Source organism: Zeugodacus cucurbitae, chromosome 6 (assembly GCF_028554725.1).
Source record: "Zeugodacus cucurbitae isolate PBARC_wt_2022May chromosome 6, idZeuCucr1.2, whole genome shotgun sequence".
NCBI lineage: Eukaryota > Metazoa > Arthropoda > Insecta > Diptera > Tephritidae > Zeugodacus > Zeugodacus cucurbitae.
Window position 1 is genome coordinate 71,721,197 of NC_071671.1, and position 23,055 is coordinate 71,744,251.

A 23,055-nucleotide genomic window follows, 5' to 3' on the forward strand; every position below is an offset into this window, starting at 1 on the left:
CCATTTTGTAAAATAAACGTCACTTGCCTGTAAAAAGCTCTATTAATTACTATTAATGGCAAATCAATTCGACTCCTTGAGCTTACATCCGGTCAGCAGCATTGACGCGTTGGCATTTCTCCAGCTAAACCGCCTTCAATTCGATCAGAGTATCTAATACTTAGCAAGACATACATACATATATACATTTATATAAAACCAAAGCAAGCGATAATTAATTGAAAACAAAAACCAAAATCCTTAACTAAAAATTCAAAATTCTTTCGAAAAGTTTTTAATTAATTATTTTTGTTTTCTTCTTTTTTCCTCTTTTTCCCCGTTCTCTACACGTCATTGTGTCTCTGTGTGTCTTCTCTTGTGTCTTTGTAGTAGTACGAGTGTGCCCACATTTAGTTTGCAATATATCAATAGACCCCGGACACGTTATCGAAAGCGGATTGCGGATGCTATACGAGATTACAGTTGAAAACCGAACGCACGCACGCACGCACACACACGACCTCACACACAAACTCCCACGAGCCATTTCGCAACTGTTTCCCACTCTTCAGACTAAATACTCTCTAAAACCACATTCTTACTTAATTAAGCACATAATCCCGTTGTTAATTTGTTGTATGATAATAATGAAAATTCAAATGTTTTTCGGAGCCGAAGTGTTTTTGTATTAACCTGTGATGGCATTTTCTCTCTCTAACAAAGTAATTTCTCACGTGATTTGCTGTAATTTAAATAATTGTTTAGTGCAAAGAGACATTCTGTACAAAATAATCGATATTCTTAGCGTGCTACTCAGCGGTCATCGAGACCTTACCGATACTCGTATTTCATAGTTTTGTTTTAGTTAAAAAATATTAAATAAATGCAATAAAATATCATCTCTCATGAAAGTTGATTGAATTTACTTGATTAGATTTAAGAAATAAGAATTAGAATAAGCTAGTTTGAAGAGCAGCGCCTCGAAACTCCATCATAGAAGTTTTACACACTTCTTTCTATCATCTATATAGACTTAGTTTACGAGAGTATGGTATATATGTGTATATACTCAGCTGTGTATAGATTGAAGAGATTGTTGTATTGGTTTTAGACTTTAGGTATTATACATACTTACAGATATAGGGTGTTATTCTAGGTAATAAGAAATGCGAAAATCTCTATAATTATAAATACCAAAATAAACAATATAAAACACGCATAGTATACTGTCATCAGACGAACTTTCATCGAAGACTGAACTCAAATGCATCAGAATAAAACCATAACGAAATAATATGGAACCATATCGGACCCATTACCATTACAATTTACTAACATTTAGCATTGTTCTCGGCTTTAATTAAATCGGGTATTTAGTTGGCTCGTCCCATAAACGCAAATGAATTCGTCTAAACTGCGTGCTGCCTCGCCCGTTTTCCTAAATCACAAAATATGTTTGCTATGATTTCGCCACGGATTTGGGCGCTTCGCTCACGCACCCGCTCTTTCCATCCTTCACATTCGTAATGGGCTTTGCCGCAACACCTTAAGTCAAATTTATATGTTTGTGTGACATTGTGTGGAGGCGCTGAGCGAAGCGGGCCAGCCCGTGGTCACGTTTCACGGCACAAATGTTGTCCGTTATTTGTTGCACGTTGATGGTAATTGTCGCGACATTAAATAAATGTTGGCAAAGTCTAAGTAAACCAATTAAAGTGCGAAAAATTAGAGAGGAAAAAATTCAATTTCAATGCGGGTTTATTCAATTAGTTGTTTGTTCATACCGGGCACATAAGTTGGGCGTATTGTTTGTTTCACTTCTCTAAGTAAACTGCTTGCAACGCCTTTGGCTTAAGTCGTCACGAAATGGCGATGGAGGAAAACACTTTGCGCCGAGCACAAACAAAGATTAACGTTTTCGCCAACTTTTGACACAAACAAAACGTGCTAAACTGTGAAATTCCGTTATGGCATACAAAATAGTACCGTTTGTTTGCCGAAGACTTATTTAATACACCTAATTTCATACACACTCAGCACACAGTCTCATACTCTACATAGGTACACAAATAGTTAAGGACAATGAGAGTTCCCACAAACGCTTGCTAACCTCTGCACCTAATAAGCCAGATTTATTTCGAAGACGTGTTGAATGCTCGACAACATTCCCGAAAGCGGCAAAACATAACTAGAACACGCAAGCTTATAAATTTTGCATGCTAGAACATAAGTAGGCATGCTAATATTCAAAGAATTGTTATGCTGTGCTATGTTATCGTATGTTTCTATTAACTTATGCTAATCCCATTCGCTAACAAACACTACATATTGAACGAGAAATTACACGGACAATTGCTGGTAAATTCACCGATTTCATTTGGATAAGAATCAAACAAATGTTCTCCAAGAAATGGAAATGGAGAGAACATTTTCTTCTTTATAGAGAGGTGTCTACCAACAAATAGCTCATTACTATTGTAGTCAGTCATATTTTACATATAGGAGGTAGATTTTTTGATCTTTACTCTCTTAATTGTAGACCCTTACTTTATATTATCTGTGAAAATATCGGACGAGTGTTCTGTCATCCTTAAATAAGAACCATTATTAATCGAAAGTTAGCTCTACACTTGGAAATGGATCTCATTTCATCTCAGATCAGATAGCAATAGTACCCGAAGAAAATCGGGCATTTCTGAATAAGTAAGAAGTCTAAGAATTTTTGCTTGTCTACAGGTTTTCTAATAAGGTCAATGGGAAACCACAAAAGAAAATATTACGTCAATACAGTTTTGAAGCCATTTTTTTCGAAACAATACCGTCACATTTGCAACCGAATCATAACCTAACAAAACAATTAACTTTAGAATTCTCGAAAGACTACCGCTTTATGTAACACAATAACAATATTTACATTATGTTTAACAACAAATACCATTTAATCATTAGCACCAGCAATTGTATGCTTTTTGCTGAAGCAAATTGAATTCAATGAAATTTTTACAAAAACATTTGCTCGTATTTCGGAATTAAAAAATCTTGAAACGAAACATTCGATTATTCAAAATTAAATGAAATTTAAATGCAAAATGTTCGTGCTGAAACGAAAAATGAAATGTAGAATCAATTAAAACGAAATTTTCCAGCTACACAAGCCGCTTTCTAAACAAAAGCAAGAGCAGCGCCATTGTGTCACAACCATCGCTCTCCACGCCCACTGCTTCCTTCGATGAGGATGCCAACGGCACTGGTGACGATTCGGACTCACGCTATGGCACCGGACGTTCGCGCTATTTGGCGATGAAGGAGCGACGCAGCCGCTTGGCGCGCAGTCGCTCCTCGCACGCGCTCGGCAACGAAGACGACGATCTGGATGAGCCGGTATCGCCCACAACGGCATCGCCATCTGCTTACTTGGCTTCAAGGTGCGAGAAAAACATACAAAATAGATGCAAATAAAATACATTAAACGAAATACCTAAAAAGAACTCATATTCCTATATATAATATATAAACATACATCATCTATATACATTGTATATATATCCATTGTTATTTGGAAGTTCTTTAGAGCACATGATTCCACCAATCTGCACAATCAAGTTGACTGAGGCTATAATATATAATATGATATATCGAACTGAACAGTTATGATTGCTCACGATTATTGTTGCAAAATGAGTTTAGAGTGCATTTGTAAATATCAAATATTTAATGTGAGGTGCTCAAGTGCTTTCTTTAGTGTATTTGTTGCGCGTTTGCTCTCTCTCTTTTTTACTATTTCTCTTAATTATTAATTTTATTTGTTTCTCATTCACTGTACTTTTACACACATCCATACTATTGCTCATACTTTTCAGTTCAGTGCTCATCGCTCACTACTTCCTTTACTCTCATTTGTTTTTGTTTTTTGTTGTTTCCGTTGAAAAACCACACTAAAGCAAGAAAACTAGCATTTTTGTTAATTCGAAACTAATCGAAAATTAATGTGTTCTTTCTTTAACCCTGTGCTGCAATTGGATTTAGAGTACGGGTGTCCTTCTCGTTTTTTTGGAATTAACATGAGCAATACAATTAACACGTACGGCTAGTGCAATCAAGCTAAGAGCTGAAGTCAAAGAAACCGCTTTTAATAATTATTTAAGATTAAACTTTGCCGGGTCTTTAAAAGTTCAAAAAACTGACTTTAACTCCATGTTCTCTAACTCCAACAGCATCTGTCCACGATGTGGACCACATCTAAGCCCATTGGTCTGTACACGAATCCCATATATGAGCCCTTAAAGCACTGAGTGTACCATTGAAACTTCAATAAAGCTCATTGGACTGCAGCCAAATCTTGTTTAATTTTTGTTTACACCGAAGAATACTTAGCTTAAATTAAATGTAATTGAATTTAATCCATAATTGAATGAGAACTTATCTGCCGGTCGTACAATTTATAAAAAGAATTGATCGGTTTATTGATTCGCTTAACGAAGAGCACACGAGCAATGAGATCGGTTACAACCAAATACAATGTTAAGAACAAGAAGACAGATACATTAAAGTAAAATTATATTCATAAAAAGACTCATCAGTAAATGGTAGTAGAATCAAATCCAATTGCCTCGTCTTTAATATACCGTTTGAAATCCTCTGTTTCACATACATATATTTTAATTCCCTTTTTCTCTTTACATCACAGATACTCGGGTTATGGCGGCACCGACTTGGCACGCAGCCGTTCCTCGCACGCACTGAAGTCGCGTGATAACTCACCAATCACCGATCGTAGTACCACATCAGGACGCAGCGCTATTGTAACGGCCGCCGGCTCCAGCACGTCCGCCGCAGCGGACAGCAAAGACGGCGAGGCGTTGAGCTCCTGGGCGCGCTACTTAAAGAACAAGTATGGCAATAAGAGCGCCAAGGACACACCGTCTAGCAGCAGTAGTGGCGCCTCAGCAGCGCCATCGTCTTCGCATAGCCATGGCGCTGGCGTTGGCAGCAGCAGCGGCAGTGGTAGCAGTGCGAGCCGTAGTCACGCCAGCGACGTGTCGCGTCGCCTCAGCTTGGGGCTGCCGTTGCGGCAGGCCAACGAGCTGGCCTCATCCGATGATGACGGTTCAAAAAACGGGCTAGGCTCCCCTACCTCCCCTACGGTAGCAGCAGCAGCCGGTATAACCGGAGTAGCAGGTACTTCCCTTAGGGATTTGTACTTGCGTAAACGGCAGCAGCTGTTCCAATTGGGGGGACGGGGGAGCGAGCCCGGATCCTTTACATGGCCGCGCGGCGTAGCAGTTGGCCCAGACAATAGTTTCGTCGTCGCCGACTCGTCTAATCATCGCATTCAAGTGTTCGACTCGAACGGTATTTTCGTGCAGTCATTCGGAGATTTCGGTTGCCGCGAAGGCGAGTTCGACTGCTTGGCCGGTGTGGCGATCAATCGCATTGGACAATACATAGTAGCAGACAGGTGAGTCAGTCGGAGTGGATAGGTGTACGCAGCTCGAGTCGCCTCGCGCGTGTGTTGGTCCTCTCAACAAACTTTTTAATTAACTGACAACAAATGGCAAATGGTGTACATGGTTAAAGCTGCAAACAGGCTTCGAGCCCATATGGGCTCCTATTTGTGAGTGTGTGGGTGTGTGTGTCCGCAGGCAAATTTTAAGCGGATAATGGACGCATTAATAAAGCAGAAACAGCACGAAAACCAATGGATGTTGTGGGGAATCAGTCGGCGGCCGGATGGCTAGCTGGAGCAGCAAACATCCCGTCTTTTGCCTTTTAATCCGGCATAATAATGACAAAATTAATTTCGATTCAACAAACGCTTACGCCGGAAATGAGGAAAACTTTCTACTTCGGTTTCGACAATTTATTTGCTACGTTTGTGGGGGCGAGGCGAGGCGGCCAGTTCATTGCTATTGTTTTTCACACAATGAAAAGTCAGTCTCGCTGCTAATGTATTCAGTGACAAGAGGCGCGTAATTGAATTTGTTACTTGACCCTCCAGTTTGCGGAAATCAAGTAGTTGAGCCGATTAAAAGCGACTGAATCAGCATTATGTACTCTCATTGAAGTCGCAACAAAAGGTGCACAGTAAGCCTTAAGCCTTGAATTCCCGTTAGATTTGTTTCAGGGCAAAATAGTGACTAGAAGAAATAGGAACTAGAAACATTAATGTTTCGTTTGGAATAATATAAATGTCTAAGAAACAGAATAATATGTATTCCTTACGTTTTGATCTTTTGGAAGGTATTGTTGAGGAAGATGTATAACAAATTTAGGGTAGTCTTCGACTTTCAATTTTCCTTGGAAATAAGCCATATTTGCATATCAGGGTTAGATGCTACTGGCAGACATATGCCCATGGTGATTTATATTATTGCCGAGATGAAGCGTGGAATCGATTGACGGACCATTATAAGCTCGGGTTGAAGTTCGCTTATGGGTATTGAAAGGATTAATTTGCTAAGAAGCTATATGTCATTATCAAAGAAGACTGCTATAATTATATACATGAATTGTATCCCAATATAAAATTAATATTTCTTTGAATTCAAACTTGGTTACGCATATAAACAAATTTAATCTTTCCAGATATAACCACCGCATACAAGTGCTCGATCCACAAGGACGTTTCTTGCGCGCTTTTGGCTCACAAGGTCAAACTGATGGCAAATTCAATTATCCTTGGGGCATAGCCACCGATTCGTTGGGCTTCATTTATGTGTGCGACAAAGAGAATCACCGAGTGCAAGTAAGTAAATAGCAATACTTTTGGTGAATTTCAAGAAATTAGATTACAGAATGGGATTCCATACCCCTAAATTAAATTTAAATTTTAGAAAGAAAGAGATATACACATTTTCGATTTGAGATTAATTCAAATACACATTTGAGATTATCTGTTACCTTTTCAAATTTTTCCAAAAACAACTACAAGGTGAATTTGTAAATATTTGCCATTAATCACCACGACTGCCTTCTGCTTACACAACCCGACTGTCTGCGTCATATTCGATCGCTGTCGTGAGGTGGGTGTCGTCGGCTAGTCTGTATCTGCGTAATCCATTTTATGCCGATTCGAGCGCTGCCAATCAATCCTTTCAATGGGCAATCGAATAAAGCCGAATCAAGTATTTGTAAGCACTGTCTGCCACTGTGTCAACGGCAGCTACAACAACAACACATTTGCGATATAATAATGTGTGATATTTGCATTTTAAATTGCATGGGAAAAATTTAACCAGATTTATATATTTATATGTATATATACGAGAGATACAAGAGAGACTTGTGATTTGCTGTATAGTGTTGATGTGTCAGGGCGTATACGCCCAATCTTATTATGTCGCTTGTCTTACGTTTTTTCCTTCCTCCTTTTGTAGGTATTTCAATCTGATGGCACTTTTGTTGGCAAATTCGGCCAACTCGGTCCGCTGGAAGGTGAACTTGAGCACCCGCATTACATTGCTGTTTCGAATACGAATCGGGTTATTGTATCCGATTCCAATAATCACCGAATTCAGGTAAATTATGTCTTCACTTATGTATATTTCCTTGCCTTCATAAAAGTTTAGTTTCTCAACTCATTTACATTATTATATTCCTTACTATTGCAGATCTTTGATGTTAACGGAAAGGTCCTGAAGACAATCGGTTCCGAGGGCTCCGACGACGGACAGCTTAAGTTCCCACGGTGAGCACAAACTCCGCAACTTTTGTTTTATGAAAGTAACTCTTAATATTTTTAATGCCAAAAATTCCATTTTAATCTCTTTCCAGGGGCATCGCTGTGGATGATCAGGGTTACATTGTAATCGCCGATGCGGGTAACAATCGCATACAGATCTACAGTCCGGACGGCACTTTCTTGCGTGCCTTCGGCTCCTGGGGTTCTGGTCGTTCAGAATTCAAAGGACTCGAGGGTGTTGGCATCATGTCGAACGGAAATATTTTGGTGTGCGACCGCGAGAATCACCGTATTCAAGTCTTTTAGCGATAGCGATCGGTCATGAATAAATATAAAAAATTCGTAAAAACAACAAAAATCAGAATTTATGTTTGTAAACGAGGCAGCCGCTTGTCTCTTTCTGTTCACCACCACATACAGATTTACAAACATCTCAGCATATACGCATACACATATACATATATGAATATGAGTGTTTTCTTTTTTTTTAGTATGGATTTGTTTTCGTTAATCTTTTGTAAGTGCTTGAATTAAAATTTCGCAACAGAATAATATAGTTTTTTGCTTTGTAAAAATAAATTTTGCTTAAGGTCAACACAACCAGAACCCATATATACATATATACATTAATATTTTAACGATTTGGCTTAGCAATTTGTAGTTTCAGCAAAAATGTAATAAATTTGGGAATTTGTTTTGATTATGGCAAACAAAGGTGTTTCATTTCAGTGTCTTTTGATAATTGTTTATAACCTTAGTCGAACAATGAGAGAGAGAAAAAAACTAATATCGCATGCGATAAAATAATGACATTTTATATATTTCACAAAAATCGCATGCGACATTTAATAAAAACTTATTTTTTTTTTTTTTTGGTATTCCATGCAATAAATATATGCACATCTCTTCCAAAGTTCAGATTGAAAGAAGAAGTCATGTAAAAAGTAGAGGAGGTAGGTGAATGCAGAAGTATTTCAGAATTGAGGTTATGATTGGTAAAAAAGTTTAAAGATATCAAATTTCAAACGTCTCCATTTTGTACACACTTTGGAAAGAACACAAAATGAGATTGAAGATTTGAATAAATCTTGAGCTTCTGCCCATTTCTTTTGAGTGCAGATAAAAAAATGAATGCAAGAAAGAAATGCCTGAAGAGCCGCACTGATGTTAATGTGAGAGCCCATATACACATGCATTTAAATTATATATTCCACTTCGCTAATTAAGGAATTCTTACTAACTGTTGTTGTTGTCGGATTAGTTGTAGCGCGTAATTGTCGGAATCAAATGCCAAATTACAAGCCAAGCACACAAGACTTCGCAGATTCGGCGAATCACAATGGCAGTACTACACATTCCGAGAGCCGGTTGAATTATCCCCGTTATTAAGGTGAATGTGGCACGTAGACGTGGCAAATTATAGGAACATAAAAGCAGATTTCTGCTGCCAAGCGCTGCGCCGAGAAAGTTGTTAAAATAAATGCGCATTTGCACATTTTCGCCGCATTTAACACACGGATTTATGTAAATATTTTCTTTCAATTACTTCATTCCAGCAGCACGACAAGCGGTACGAGACGCCCCTCTCTCTTCGTGTGCGCTGCCCCCTTTCTTCGTGCGAGCTTTGTAGACGCGACGTGTGCGCTTTGAGGCTTTGAGTCGGTTGTGTGACGCGTGGCAAGCTTGTAGATGTGTGTGTGTGTGTGTCTAACTAAATACTGTCATGCGCTCCTTTCGGTTGCCATTTCCATGAGCAGTTGCAGTTGCGAGCATTCAAAAGTGTGATGGCATTTGTCTTATGCCTTTGTAGCGGTTTTGTGGCGTCACGCACACACACGCACACGGCTCTACGCAGTGGCCGCCGATGTGGTTAGATTGTGGATTGTGCAATTCATGAGAATGTACGCGCATGCCACTTTTTACACCTAAAAGTATGCAATGCAATTTTTTTGTTTTTAGCAGCCAACAGCGAGTTTATGTCCTCCGATGGCAAATATCGCAGATTCAAAAAGTTAATAAAGTGCTTTGTGTCTATTAAAAAAGAGTACCGTTTTATTTCAGTGAAAGTGTGTAGTCGGTAAATATCAGGACCCGTGGCAAAGCTGAACTTTGTGCTTTCTATGCAAGGGTTTATTATTATCAAATTTATTGGTCCTCTCGGTTACTTTAAATTCTGGTACTCATATTTTTATTTTATTAAAATTCCATTTAAAATTTAATTTAATTTTTCTTCAAGTCTCCAAAAGCTTAATCTTTACCTTAGCAACTTACCTTTCCGAAGCAAGCACCATGGAGCAGAATAGAATTGAAAATCGTTTTGCAATAAAATATTATTTATTGTGTCCAATAAAGTTTGCTCATTTAATGCACACACAACTTACTGTTATATGTATCTCATTTTACTCACTTAGCTCCGTAAGCTTTTTGCTTTGTGGTCGGTATTGGAATGGCGCTTGCTGTTGTTGCTCACTTGTGTGGTTTTGCTTTTGTTGTTTCTGAGGAATACTGTGGTATTGCAAACACACACACACGCGCAATTTGATTGCTCACGTTTGATTGTTTGAAATTGATATGAGTTTCAGCTGGAGTTCAATAGCCGCTTTCGGAGAATTTTCATGGCTATTGACCGGAGTTTGCAGCAATTGTTTGGTAAGGTGTAATGAAATTGAATGAAATATGGCAAATTATACTTTTCGTCTTTATAGAGTGCACGAGTGCTGACTAAAGCAAGTGGAGTGCGATGATTTCAAATGCAAACTTCAATTAATTTTTGTTGTTCTCCATAAAGGGACAAACTGGAAATTTCGGAAAGGTGATGCTCAATACAAAAGTTTAGCAAAAATGTCAGCAATAAATGCTGCCCTTGCGTTCTTTTTATAGACAGTTTTTGGTTCATATGTCTCTCATAAAAATCGAAATATGGTCAAAAATTAAATATTCTAATTCTCTTGGCATACGTTTCGGTAAAAGTTGCTCCAACTAAGTAAAAAAGAAGTTTTTGAAAACACCAATTCAACGCTGACATGCAGTTCGGACTAACCGTTATTTTGTAAGTTGACGCTCGAGTGCATTCGCAACCCCATCGTTTTGGCGCTCCACAGGCTCCAATGCAAAGCGTCATGCACTCGATTACACTGAAAAATGCCCAAAACAGAAATAACATTTCGAAATGCCATAAAAATCCACAACCAATTGGAGTTGCGCTGTTTACCGTTGCTCAACTACTGTCAGAAAAATAACAGGATGGGCGTGGGCATAAACAAACCTAAACAAAGTGAACATACAAAGCTTACATGGCAGGAGCATAAAAGTGTATTTGTTTTGTATAAAACTGAAATTTCCAGCAAATATTTTCGGGAGCGAAAGTTTATTTCGGCTAAACAAATTCCAAAGCTACAATTTACGACTCGAGCACACTCACAGTTCTCACAGTTGTCCGGCGGTCAGGTGCAGCAACGCCATTAACTAGTCATACATTTTAAACAAACACACGTGGACACTAACAGCCGTGTGGTGCCATTTCCCCTTCGAGTCCGGGTCTTCTTCTCGTTTAACAAGTGGAATTACTTGTCATTCGCAAAGTTCCGTTGCAAAATACTGGTGTGGCACGAATGCACTACATACATATATACAGGTGCGGTAGGTCAACTCCGTTCCCACTTGCTCACGGGTTATTCGCATGAACATCTGTGCTTCCAGAGGACATGATGTAGTTGTCATTTTACTGAAAATAACGGCAAAGTTCAAATTATTCTTTAAATTTGTAAGCTTTTAGATTTTCTTTATATTATACTATCAGACCGCTCCGGCTTCGCACGGATTTAAACAAACATTTCAAAAGTTATAAGTTTTTACACATCTATACTCACTCTCCCAAACATATGTATGTACTTTGCCGTTTCTTGCGTGGCTTCATTTTAGAGAAGTAAAATGAGGAAAATTCGAACATGAAATTATATTTTATTTATAATGAGCTAAAACGTAATTACGACAACTAGTCGTTGGTGTCCGTTGTCTTTCTCTCTGATTATGAAGCCGTTGGGTATGCTCAGAGTTCGACGCCCTAGTGCGAGCTTGTATATTTCTAATATTTTGTTCTTCAAGCCGCTGCACACGCTCCCTACTCAACTTTCAATCGAGTACTTCAGAGGTTTTGAAATTTTGTTCAGCAAGCAGCTGCGAGCACTCGTTACACGACTCTCTAGCATTTCGTTGCGAAGAGAATGACTTGCAAGACGATTTGCCGTTTCAGTTTCTTTTTTGGATACCGGCACAGTAGTTTTGGATAAATCGGCACAGTATTTTTTTAGTTTATTCATTACAAATATACAGACAAATCTTTCCTCTTTATAATGGTAGTATAGATTACCATGGTCCTCTCCTCAAGTAGGAACAACTAACAAAAGCATATTGGTCCAAAACGCAACCCTGTGTGGCAATACTGCTCTTTGGAAACGATTTCGCACATATTTGATTTGTCTATAGATAAAGGGAAAGATAAATGGACAGCCGACAAGTTTAACTCATTCTCTAAGCTATTAATTGGTTATTTAACCGGTTGAAGAAGGTATAAAGAGAAAATATCAAATTATTCATAGAGTCCCACATTTAAATAAAGCTGCTTCTTGATACTACTTCAAGTAAAACGCCCAACAGAATTGTGGATAAGAGCAGAAATGAAGTTGTATGCTGTCGCGCCATTTTCTTTCTGACCACTGATGCGATTTAAATGCCGCCAATTAGCAAAGGCAGAATGCAAATATGGCAAACGAAGGAATTAAGAAAAAATAACTGAAATGGGTTCGCTTGCCAGAAGAGTATTTATTTACCTGCCCGCACCGATATTTGTGCTTATTGTTGTTGGGCCCATTGTTAATGATTCATTCGCGCTTAGCGCGCTCACCCATTTATGCATTGAACGCGCGAATGGCACTGCGGCGACGGATGTGGAGCCAGTTCACGTAATGACGCGTTGATGTGGCCACTTCGTTGCACCTTTATGAGGCACCTTTATAAGCTGCTGCTGATGCTGGTAGTGCTGGTGCTGCTCGACCCGGGTCAATTGTTTACGTCATTCCAGCCGAATGATTCATCCGTGAAAACTCATTTAATGTCTTTCGCTGGCTTTCGAGCAATTATTCGCAAGGAAAACAAAACGCAAACAAAGCCACGGAGCTGAGAGCACAAGACAATACCAAAAAAAAAACAAACAACAATGGTTAAATGTGTTAAGTTTAAAGCTACGAAAAGTGCCAGCACAATGCGAGCAGCTAGAAGAAGAAGAAAAAATTCAATGAAGCCGAAAGAAAGGATACGGAATGACCATGCAAATTGCCACTGATGAGCCGCTGCCGGTGCTCGTCAGTCGCACATACAGTTAGTGACGGCGGAGGGACAGACGGACGGACAGACGATTCATCAGCACCGAACAACAACAGCCAGGCGGTCCGAATGGCGAAAGTGTTGGACGTGTTGTTGCGTTGAAGGCGGTCAAGTAGGATATTGTAGTGGAGTGACCTTTTTTGCGTCATTTTAAATTTCCAGAATGTTTTTGAATGAGCCGTTGGTGGATAGTGGTGGCGGGCAACAGCTGTCGCAGCGCTGACGAAGGCAACGATATTCTTATTATACCGACAACAATGGGAAAGTATGAAAAGGTGTGCCACTCATGCACCTGGCACATTTGTGGATAAATGTGAAAAATATTTAATGGGCCAACTTGGTCAACTCAATGCGGCCGCCGCCAAGTTCTTGTGTTGTTGTTTGTGGCGGAAGTGACTAAAAGCAGCAGAAAAAAGTAATGAACGGCAGAAAAGGTAATTGTAGTCGAAACAATGTCCGCCGGCGCGAGGGATTTTCGCAAATAAATAGAGAGTTTTCAATTCCTCTGAAACAGTTACTTCTCACATTTTGTAAAATTTAAGATTTCTCGAGGGTCATGAAGGCCATTGATTATTATATGAAAAATATCAAAGTAACAGCTAATAAGGCCTTGCGTCTCTTATATGATTTTCGACATCCAAATGAAACTGGGTTCACCTGTTGAAACAAGTGGATTTTTCACGTAAAGTTAACATCTAATATCAATCGATATTTGTTAAGACCCAAAATTAAAGCGGAAATAACAAATAAATCTCTCTAATGCTTCTCGTGGAAGCGCTCCATATACGTAGTACCCACTTACTCACATACATATGTTTATGTCTGTGTTTGCACTCCATTGGAAAATGCCGATAATAAGTACATAATAAAATAAAATTTAAAAGCAAATCACTTAAACAGATTTGCCACATGCCCACAACCAACCGCCCTCTGTTATCTGACAACGCTTTTTTGAGGGGCTTTTCGAGGTAAATGTTCAGCGTCAGCGTCAGCACCTTTTCGCAGTTGTTTATTTTATTTTGTTGCGCTCGCTTTTTTGCTGCGACCCACAACAATGCCATAAATTATGCTAAAAGCACGCAGCCGAAGAGGTTGCTGCAGACGCCAGAAGGATAAACGCAGGCGTTCCAGGCTGCGAGGAGGCGGGCCACGACGGAGGTTGACTGGCTAACAGCAGGAAGATGGCTACAGATTTGTGCCTGTGTTTGTGTGTGTGTGTGTTGGGAAGGGTTATCGCCCGTCAAGATGGCTGGATCGAATTGCATACCTTTCGCTTGCCATCGAGGCGATACAACTCTGATTTTTATTAAGTGTCGATGCCAGTTTGACTAACTGCGCGCCAGTTCCAAGCCAGAAGTGCTAAGCAGCTGGCAGAAGAAAGAAATTGAAAAAATATTCTATTATTTTGCTGACGTGGGGCGAGTGAAAAGCGAAAAACGAAAAAGGAGCAAATAAAATGTGAAAAGGTGAAGTGCATAAACAATTGTGTTTGCATGGAATTTCAGTTACAGTGAAACACTTAACAACGATGCATATGTACCGTTATGCTGAACAGTTCAGTGAATGTTTATCCTCCAGCATACACCATGGTCCATACACCATCCTTCATCACACATACACACATTAACATTCAGTGAAACAGTCTGTGCTTGGCCAACTTCGCCATTCGCCGCTTAAGCGCTGCGCACACATGCTCCGGCCGCAGCTGGCGTAGAAGAGTAGAAATATGAGCACGCCTTGACCCCGTTCAGCAGGCGCGCATAAATCAAATTCGACAGCATATCCTTGGCACTTGGCGCAGTGCAAACGCAAACGCGCACACAGTCATCGCTTTCCTCATTTGGGTGGTTCGACGCCCCCGCCGATCCCCTCTGCTGCCGCGCGCATTTAGCAAAGTGCTTTTGTCTTTTCCACATTGTCAAAGGTTATCGAACTGTTTGTTGAATTGTTTTCTCGGGTTAGTGGCCGATATTTATAACCCAAAATGTTGCCGCTCTCGTGACCCAGTTGACCGGCTAATGGCTCCGTCCCGGGTCCGGTGTAAATTTTCTTAACCTAACATTGTTATTGTACGAATGTGAGAGCTCGTGGGTGCTGCTTTTAGCTTTCCCTTACTTCGGTGAAATTGAGCATTTATTGAGAACTTATGTGAGCTTTAAAATAATTATTGAAATGAACTACAGCACGGAGTAGACACCTATTCGGGTTATATTGTAGGGTTCAAGATCTGTATGAGAATTTATAGGTTTTAATTATCTGTGGGAAGATTTAATTTTACAGCGCACACATTTCAATCCGCGAGCGCTGAATGTAAATCAATTTAACGCAGTGCTCATATTGTCAAATTCTACTGCTGGGAAGAAACATCTGAACCCATATGTGTATATAGTTAAGTTAATCGCTGGCGTGTAGCTGTTTACATTTACATATTTTCCTGCGGCCAGTTGATTTACGATTTTCCACATGTTGCATGTTGCATGTCAGCGCACGTCGCGGTGAGTGAGTGGCCGCCGTGGCAGGAATGCATTTGGCTGCGTAGAGGGTGTGAGTGAAACGATTGCGAAGTCGCCGCTTGATATGGTGGATGCACAGGCAACGCGATTCGAAATAATAAACACAGACACACACAAACCGGCGCACAAACAATCGAATTTTAGTGAATATGTGCACATATTCATTTGAATTTTAAATAAATTAGTTCGAAAACTCTGTATTGCGTTGGTTTTACAAATACAACTAGGTGAATATCTGAAACAAAATGAATCCGCAATCGATTATAAATTCAGCATTGTTTCCGCGAAACTCCTTTGTTGCTTGTGGTTTCGTTCCAATATCGTTCTAAATAATTGATTGCAGTTTTATTGCGAAACGAAAGTTTTTGGTTTTTTATTGTGGAATTCGGGCATTAACCACAATTACATGTAGTGGTTGGTACTTACTTTCCGGTACTACTTTGAATTGTCATTCTTTTCATTACGGGATCGAAATTTGGTAAAGATGGTGATAATTGTTTCATAGCCTAAGAAGAATTAAAAGATTTTGACTAACAAGAGTGTTTAACGATATGGTCGTTCCTGAAAAAAATGAAAGATATCAGCAACCATGTTTACTGTTAAGTGGGGTCTTTGACTAATCATGGTGCGAAGTAATTTGACCAGGGTACCATAAAATGTTCATAGAACCTTTAAAATCTGTCTTCTAAAACAAATTTCCAAAATTAATGGAAACTGCAAGAGCTTAAACTTAGTGTTTGACGAAGGAAAAACTGAGAAACTAGTTTTAATACCAACCCCGAGATATCGTAGAATTGCCTTTATAACGCGGCCTAATGCGAAAGATGAACTGTCGTTCGCAATGATTTACCAAAAGAGGACAGCAGGTCTTCTCGTTGAGTAGGGAATTTACAAGCGGCTCTATATTCATAGATTACTGAGTTTTTAGATGACATTTTCGCAAGATTCTCTTCATATGCAGAATTTAAGCAAACTTGACCGCGGTTGTTTCAATATACTCAAAAAATTTCTAGTATTTTCCAGTATTTTTCAAAAACTGTTTTCACTTGGCTACACTTGGCTTAAAGTTAAAGTCGAACCTGTGTTACTGCTTTAAAATCTTATTATTGTACAACAACATGTAAATCGCGTGCCAGCAAAATATCCTCCCCAGACTTAGTATAGTTGGCATGCTGCTTGTTCGTATTGGGCGACCTGCCCAGTGTGAAGTTGCCAGCTATGGCTACTCGATTGTACTCGCATGAACCTTTCGCTGCCTTTGCTGAGTGCGACTTGGCATGACTTAGCTGACTCGGCCGGCTGGCAGGCATGAGCCACAAGAATGGCCTGTCACGCAAGATGGATGCCTTGTTAAACGCCACTATAAAGTGAAACATGCCATTTAAGCGAGCCGACTCCACCCACGACTAAAAAGCAAATTAACTGCATGGCTGGTTGGCCGGATGGCTGACCGGTTGGATGGCGAGGGGAGGTGTGACCTATGAAGGCTCAATATGTTTTGTTTTTAGTACCAGTATGAGGTACTAGTTGCATTTGATGCGATAAATGGTGTGAAAGGGGCGTATGAGGGCTATTAATATGGGATTTAGAGCAACATGTGTCGACTTAAACATTTATAATTGGCGTGTGTTTGGGCTCACGAAAATTCCGATTTGCTTGTATTGTATGTTAAAAGCGCTAAAGCCCGTGCTAGAAGTGTGCTACAAATGAGTCAGTTACGATGATTGCTTTGCTTGTACTTTGGGGATATAACTTAATTGTTGGCTTGATTACAAGACCAATGACCGACCGACAATGTGCGCCATTTTAAAAATATATATTTCCTTCGATGAGTCAGATCAGTGACGTAATGGGCGTTTAGTCAAGTTAACGATCGTAGTATCCGATATGCCTCACTTCATCAACTGTTGGTCCGTACCATAGAGTTCACATTCAAGTACCATTTTCTGGAAAAGGGTTAAAACGGGTATTCACCACTCCCACTATCGGCAGAAACGTTAATTCTAACAATAAGAAAATAAGGCCAATATGGTGATGGGTCAGTCAAAAAATTAGCAATGTCCGTGGCACAGAGCACTTTTAGCTGAAATTTAATATTTGACAAAATATTATATTTGACCTTTTGTACTGGTATTGGCAACGAAATTGCGAACCAGCGATAATCTACTTGCAACCGATAGCCATCGCGCATACAACTTGACATCTTGGCAGGTTAGACATTTACTTCGTTCACTCCATTCATTCATTTCGGTCCAACAAAGGCCTTCCGTTCGCCGTTTCGCCAACGCCGTGATGTTGAGCTCCTTTTGATATTGCGGCAACCGTACATCAATGGCTGTGTCTAATCCTTTTCAACATTTTGCCGCGAATAATTGGCAGGCGTAACATAACGGGCTCAGCGGGCGGTCGCTCGGTTGACCAGCTAACGACTCGAAGGAGCGCAAAGTGTGGCTTGTTTGCTTGATACAGCGTTGATTATACTGTGCCGACACTTGGTGGGTGGTTTAGCCGGTTGGTGGGCTGAATTCAACATTAGCTGCCTTAAGTAGAAAATCAAAACACGCGTCTCTAAGCTGACATTTCCATTTCAAATATTTGACGTTTGCATAGATATTGAAACGGAGTTGGGATAATATGCTTAACACTCTTACATATATTTTTACAGCAAACAAGCATACAGAGCACAACACAGCCTGACATAGCATAGCACAGTTGCCATAATTTTACGTGTTTTTATACCTAACCATTTGCATGTTCTGCAAGCCAAACATTCCATCCGAACCTGTTAAATTGCCGTAATGTTAAAGATGTCTCGCCTTATCCGGAGCCGAGCATACTTAACTTGACTAGTCTTCGGAGCCCCAATGTAGCAGTCGATTTGTTGTGGACTGGTGACCATTATATTTGCATTCGCATTGCAATGCGGTCTGCCTACATAGATGAGAATGTATATTTACTTGTGGCGTGTTTATCGCAGACACGCGCGAAATTGCCAGCAGACTCGTACACACCTCCAACCACATTTGTGTGAGTGAGTGAGAGAGTGTCTACTTGTATTTAATGCGCAAACAGTTGCAAGTGACAACAATACGTATATATTGATACAAAGGAGTATACAGCCTTGTTCACATTAATAAGTATGGACTATAAGTGAAAAAGACTCCCTTTCTTAAGGAGGAAACTGTCTGAATTAAACGTTTAACCGGAAATGAGCGTTACAAAGTGAACACTGAAGACTCGCGCTGCCTTCTAGACGATTGTTACGAGAAAGAATTTTCTTTGAAAGAATGTAACTCTCTTTTCCTATATACCGACGTCCCTAATTTTATGACCAGCGCTGTACTTGTGGACAAGTGCATACGCAGCTCCATGGCGAATATGCATAAGGAATGCGAGTACGTAATTAATGTGGATATTCATCAGTGTCTGCTGACCGCACGGATAATACACCCATTTGCATGCGCATAAATATATTTAATTACAAACACTTACGTATCTCCATATGTGCATATCGAAAGGCGTTCATACGCACAACTCGGATGCCATAGACCGCCTGCGTGCTTGCGATTTTAAGCTTTCACTCCCTTGCATATTCATCGCATGGTTATTCCACTGCAGCCTCTTACAGCTGCATTTAAAAGATGCACTTAAGAAGCCATGCTGGACCATCTTCAAGTATGTGGTAATGGCAGGCGGGCAATTATTAGCTGTCGAGGCTGATTCGCTTACTTCTTCGCGCTCCATTGGAAGTTGAAAGAATTAAGTAAATTATTTTTAAGTTAATGTGGGAAAGGTCATAAGAAAGATTGAAGGCTGAGTAAAAGCTGCTTTAAATTTGGTATTACTGCTCAAAATTGTCTTGTCAAATAGTACAAATAAATGTGAGGTTAAGTTTATAAATTTCGAAACGAAGATTTGGAATGAGAAAAAATCATGGGAAATATAATTTCGAATCTACTACCAACTAGTCAGGCCCACCTCCAAGTATCGTAATAAGTAGATTATTGTTTTCCATATATTTTATACTAATTATTTCAGAAGAAGCTTCCCGATAGAAAGTTAGGCGCGTTAGCATATAACCATTAACTTTTACTGTTTATCCCTCAAAAGAGTAAATGCCGCAGAAACTCTGAAGATACATACCGACCGAAATTTGAATTAAGTAGTAGTGAAGTAAGTATTTCGGCATAGAGAAAATAGAAAACAGCATAGCACGCATAACATAATATTTATGGTTCTCCAACCTCAAGAATTGTGAGCGATTGAGCAATTTCGATTATTCGAATTCGAACATTGCTTTCTACATACATATATGTTAAGCATTCAGTATTAAATCAAGTAAAACAGTTTATGTATTGCCAAATCTATCATACGCCTCACTTGAGATTGAGATTGTTATACTCTATGCCGCTCTCACGCACGCTCTCTGTAACTCTCCACTCAACCAAAAACTCTACACTGCAAGCGACGTCCTTTTATTTTGTTTGATTTTATTTATTTCTTTGGTAAACAAAGAAAACTTCGGAATGCTACTCGGTTTATAATGGCATAGTAGTTGTTAAAGAAAAGATAAGTGAAAATCGTGGAAAACGTGGATGAAGCATAACGGGTGAAAACAGCTGCTGTCGCTGTCGCTAAAGCGGTATTTGTGTCAAAATGGATGGAAATGTCAAAGCTTATAATAGCGATACGCTTGGTAGACTTCGCCTTATTATTATTATTTGTTATTGTTGCATTTCTGCTCTGCAGGTTCTTCTCGTATTTAGTTATGTTTTGTTTGTGCGAATAATTTAACCCTTTCGGTTGTAGACGAATGCTTCTTCTTGCCCACTGTGAGTAGAGAGGAAATATGTATGCTCTCTTAATTATTTATCTAAGGCGTTAATCAGCCTAATTAAATATGTTTAGTTGTGATAGATGGCGTGTAAATTGATAATCTCATATTTGTGGTACATAATTATAGAGAAAGAATTAGAATGGATCATATTTGCTTTAGCTCTTATATGCGAGACAATGCTTTTAATGTACTAAATCGGCTTTGAACTAGTCTTCAGTAGAGTTACTATTGCAGCATATACTATATATGATTTTGTCTAGGAACACTTTTCATATCATTCCCGCAAGTATTTAGATTTCTGGAGGCCATTTTGTAGATCCTTAATCTGGACTTAGTGATTTGCAAAGAAAATATCTGTATATTTCTGCATGTAAAATCTGTTTACGGGACTGGCAGTATTTATGAGCTCATTATGTAAAATCTCTCCATATATAGCTTTCAAACAATTAATTCTGAAACTTTCAGAATTAACATTTATCTGAAATATTAAATATTGTTCGCCCGATAGATGTCGCTGTCTCTCAACATTCTAAATGACTATACCTTTATGTACGTACATAGGTTAACGGGCTTACGGTCAAAATGTCTTATGAATTGTTAAATGATCTAATAGGCAGATGTTTAGTGACCAAACAAATTTAATTGTTTGCTTTATATGGGCTTGATTTGTCGTGTTTTCTCAAGCGGAGTGAATTTTGGCTTCTTGGTTAACCTTTGAAATGTGCAAGTATCTACATATGTTTCTACCTAACCAACAAATAATTTTGCGACAACCTTCCCTCCAATAGCACTTGCTGCAGCACCCAGCAACAACTTCAGCATTGTAAAATATTTCGAGGAGTTTTTACCAAACCTGTCTTCTACTCCGTTGTGATTGGAAACTTCTGCGGACCGATGGTTTTCATTATTTTTCAATTAAACTCGCTACACAATCACTCTAATTGCTATGAAGCGAAAAATTACTAATAAACAACAACAGCAAAATAGCAGAAAAGGGTAAAATCATAAAATGAGGGACTGCAAGAAACTTGTGCCCGACGTACCACAGAGTGACCACAGCAAAGTCATTTCACACCTGAATAGTTTTATGTGCAAACTGTTTCGCAGGACCGCCAAGCCACATAGGGCTCGAGAGTGAGAAAAACGCAGGTGAAGCACTGCAAAGACGTGGCGATGCAGTGGCTGGCATTGAACCAAACCAGTCGGACCGCAACCACAGCACGTTCAGAAACGAACGATATAAGCAAATATTGTTGTACTGGTTAGCGGGAACAGCAGAGAGGGGCAATTTGTGAGACTGTCAATGTTCGCCCAACACTCGGCTGAATTACGATTACAATAACAACGACAACAGCTATTGAAAGCCCAATACATTTGAACCAGTTATTCTGTCACGCTAATGAGCTCGCCCGTCTCACACACGCATACACACTGAATGCGCCACTTCTCGGACCATGGATCACGTCTTGCCGTTTGGCGCAACGGAGTGCGGCCCAAAACACGCGTGCATGCAAATGCTGTCACTTCTCGCACTGTGTTTTGTTATTGTTGTCGTGGCTGTTTAGGTCGCCTGTTATGGACGCCAGTGTGCACTGCAACAATTTTGCATAAATTACACATAATCACAGCGCACGCACGCACGCACTGACGCATGAGACCAAATAATATTGCTTCGAAGGTAACGAGGCATTTTCAGCCGCCGCTGATTGCCCCGAAACAGCCGAAAGTGAAAGTGAAATTGGAAAGTGGCAGTGCAGGGGACGAGTAACGGTACATTAAGGCAAAGGTAGAAAATGAGCGGAAAAGGATGCGTGTGAGCGGCAGCACGTGTCTCACCTTGAGAACGGTTTTTCATTAGGCGCTGTTTTCTTCTTCTTTTGTTTAGAATTTCGGCAGCAAAGTGGATACGTGACGGGCGCTGTGAGAGACACACACATATAGGCAATATGTTTAACAAACTCTTGAATATTTATACGCGCCTAAATATGCATATGGGAAATGGCGTGCGTGCTTGGGCCTATTCCGGGGGAGGAACATTCCGACTTTACTTTGTGGCATTTTGCCACATTTTGATGAAGTAATTGCAGCAGTTTACTCTAATTTCAGTGCATTGAACGCCGTCGTGCCTGACTTAAGAGAACACAATTCACACAAATTATTGCCACACTCACTTTCAGCAATTTGCCTAATGAAGGGGAGGTTGACTTCAGTCAGTGTCTTCAGCAGCACCTTCGATACAAAAAATAAGGTTTTTAGGAAAATTTGCTAAAGAGTGTTTTTTAAGACAACTAGTTTCCATGAAGAAATAAAAGGAAAAATGATAAAATTTATGGCAAAGAATTTAACTTTATTCTAAAAGTAAGGCAGTTGACTGCCGCGGCTGGGTCGAAAAAATTCATTCAGCCGATTCAGTAAAAAAGTGTTGCCTCATTGAAAAACACACTTCAAACAAGTAAGGAAAGGCTAAGTTCGGGTGCAACCGAACATTTTATACTGTCGCAATTTATTGAAGACATTTTATTAAGATAACATACAAATTAACCCATAAATTAGGCATAAAGTTTAATAGAATAACGAAAATCGTCATATATAGTATATGAGGGCTGAAGAAATTCCTGAATCGATTTCATTCATTTTCATCAGCAAGGTAACCAATACATATA

At 39.6% G+C, this 23,055-nt stretch overlaps 1 protein-coding gene across 9 annotated transcripts in view; it reads left to right on the forward strand.

Annotated features, from left to right (window-relative positions):
- The window catches only part of LOC105221314 (RING finger protein nhl-1), a 30,793-nt gene extending 22,675 nt beyond the window's left edge, over positions 1-8,118 (forward strand). For 6 of the 9 annotated variants that reach the window (XM_011198177.3, XM_029046235.2, XM_011198176.3 and 3 more), the window contains 6 exons: positions 3,126-3,404; positions 4,667-5,437; positions 6,565-6,724; positions 7,356-7,496; positions 7,590-7,666; positions 7,753-8,118. In XM_011198177.3, coding sequence (XP_011196479.2) covers positions 3,126-3,404; positions 4,667-5,437; positions 6,565-6,724; positions 7,356-7,496; positions 7,590-7,666; positions 7,753-7,966 — 1,642 coding nt within the window. In that variant the 3' untranslated portion in view covers positions 7,967-8,118. Of the gene's footprint in view, positions 1-369; positions 891-3,125; positions 3,405-4,666; positions 5,438-6,564; positions 6,725-7,355; positions 7,497-7,589; positions 7,667-7,752 lie in introns of those variants that run through there. The other 3 variants (XM_054232771.1, XM_054232772.1, XM_054232773.1) reach the window with 2 other exon arrangements.
- Positions 8,119-23,055: the final 14,937 nt, after the last annotated feature.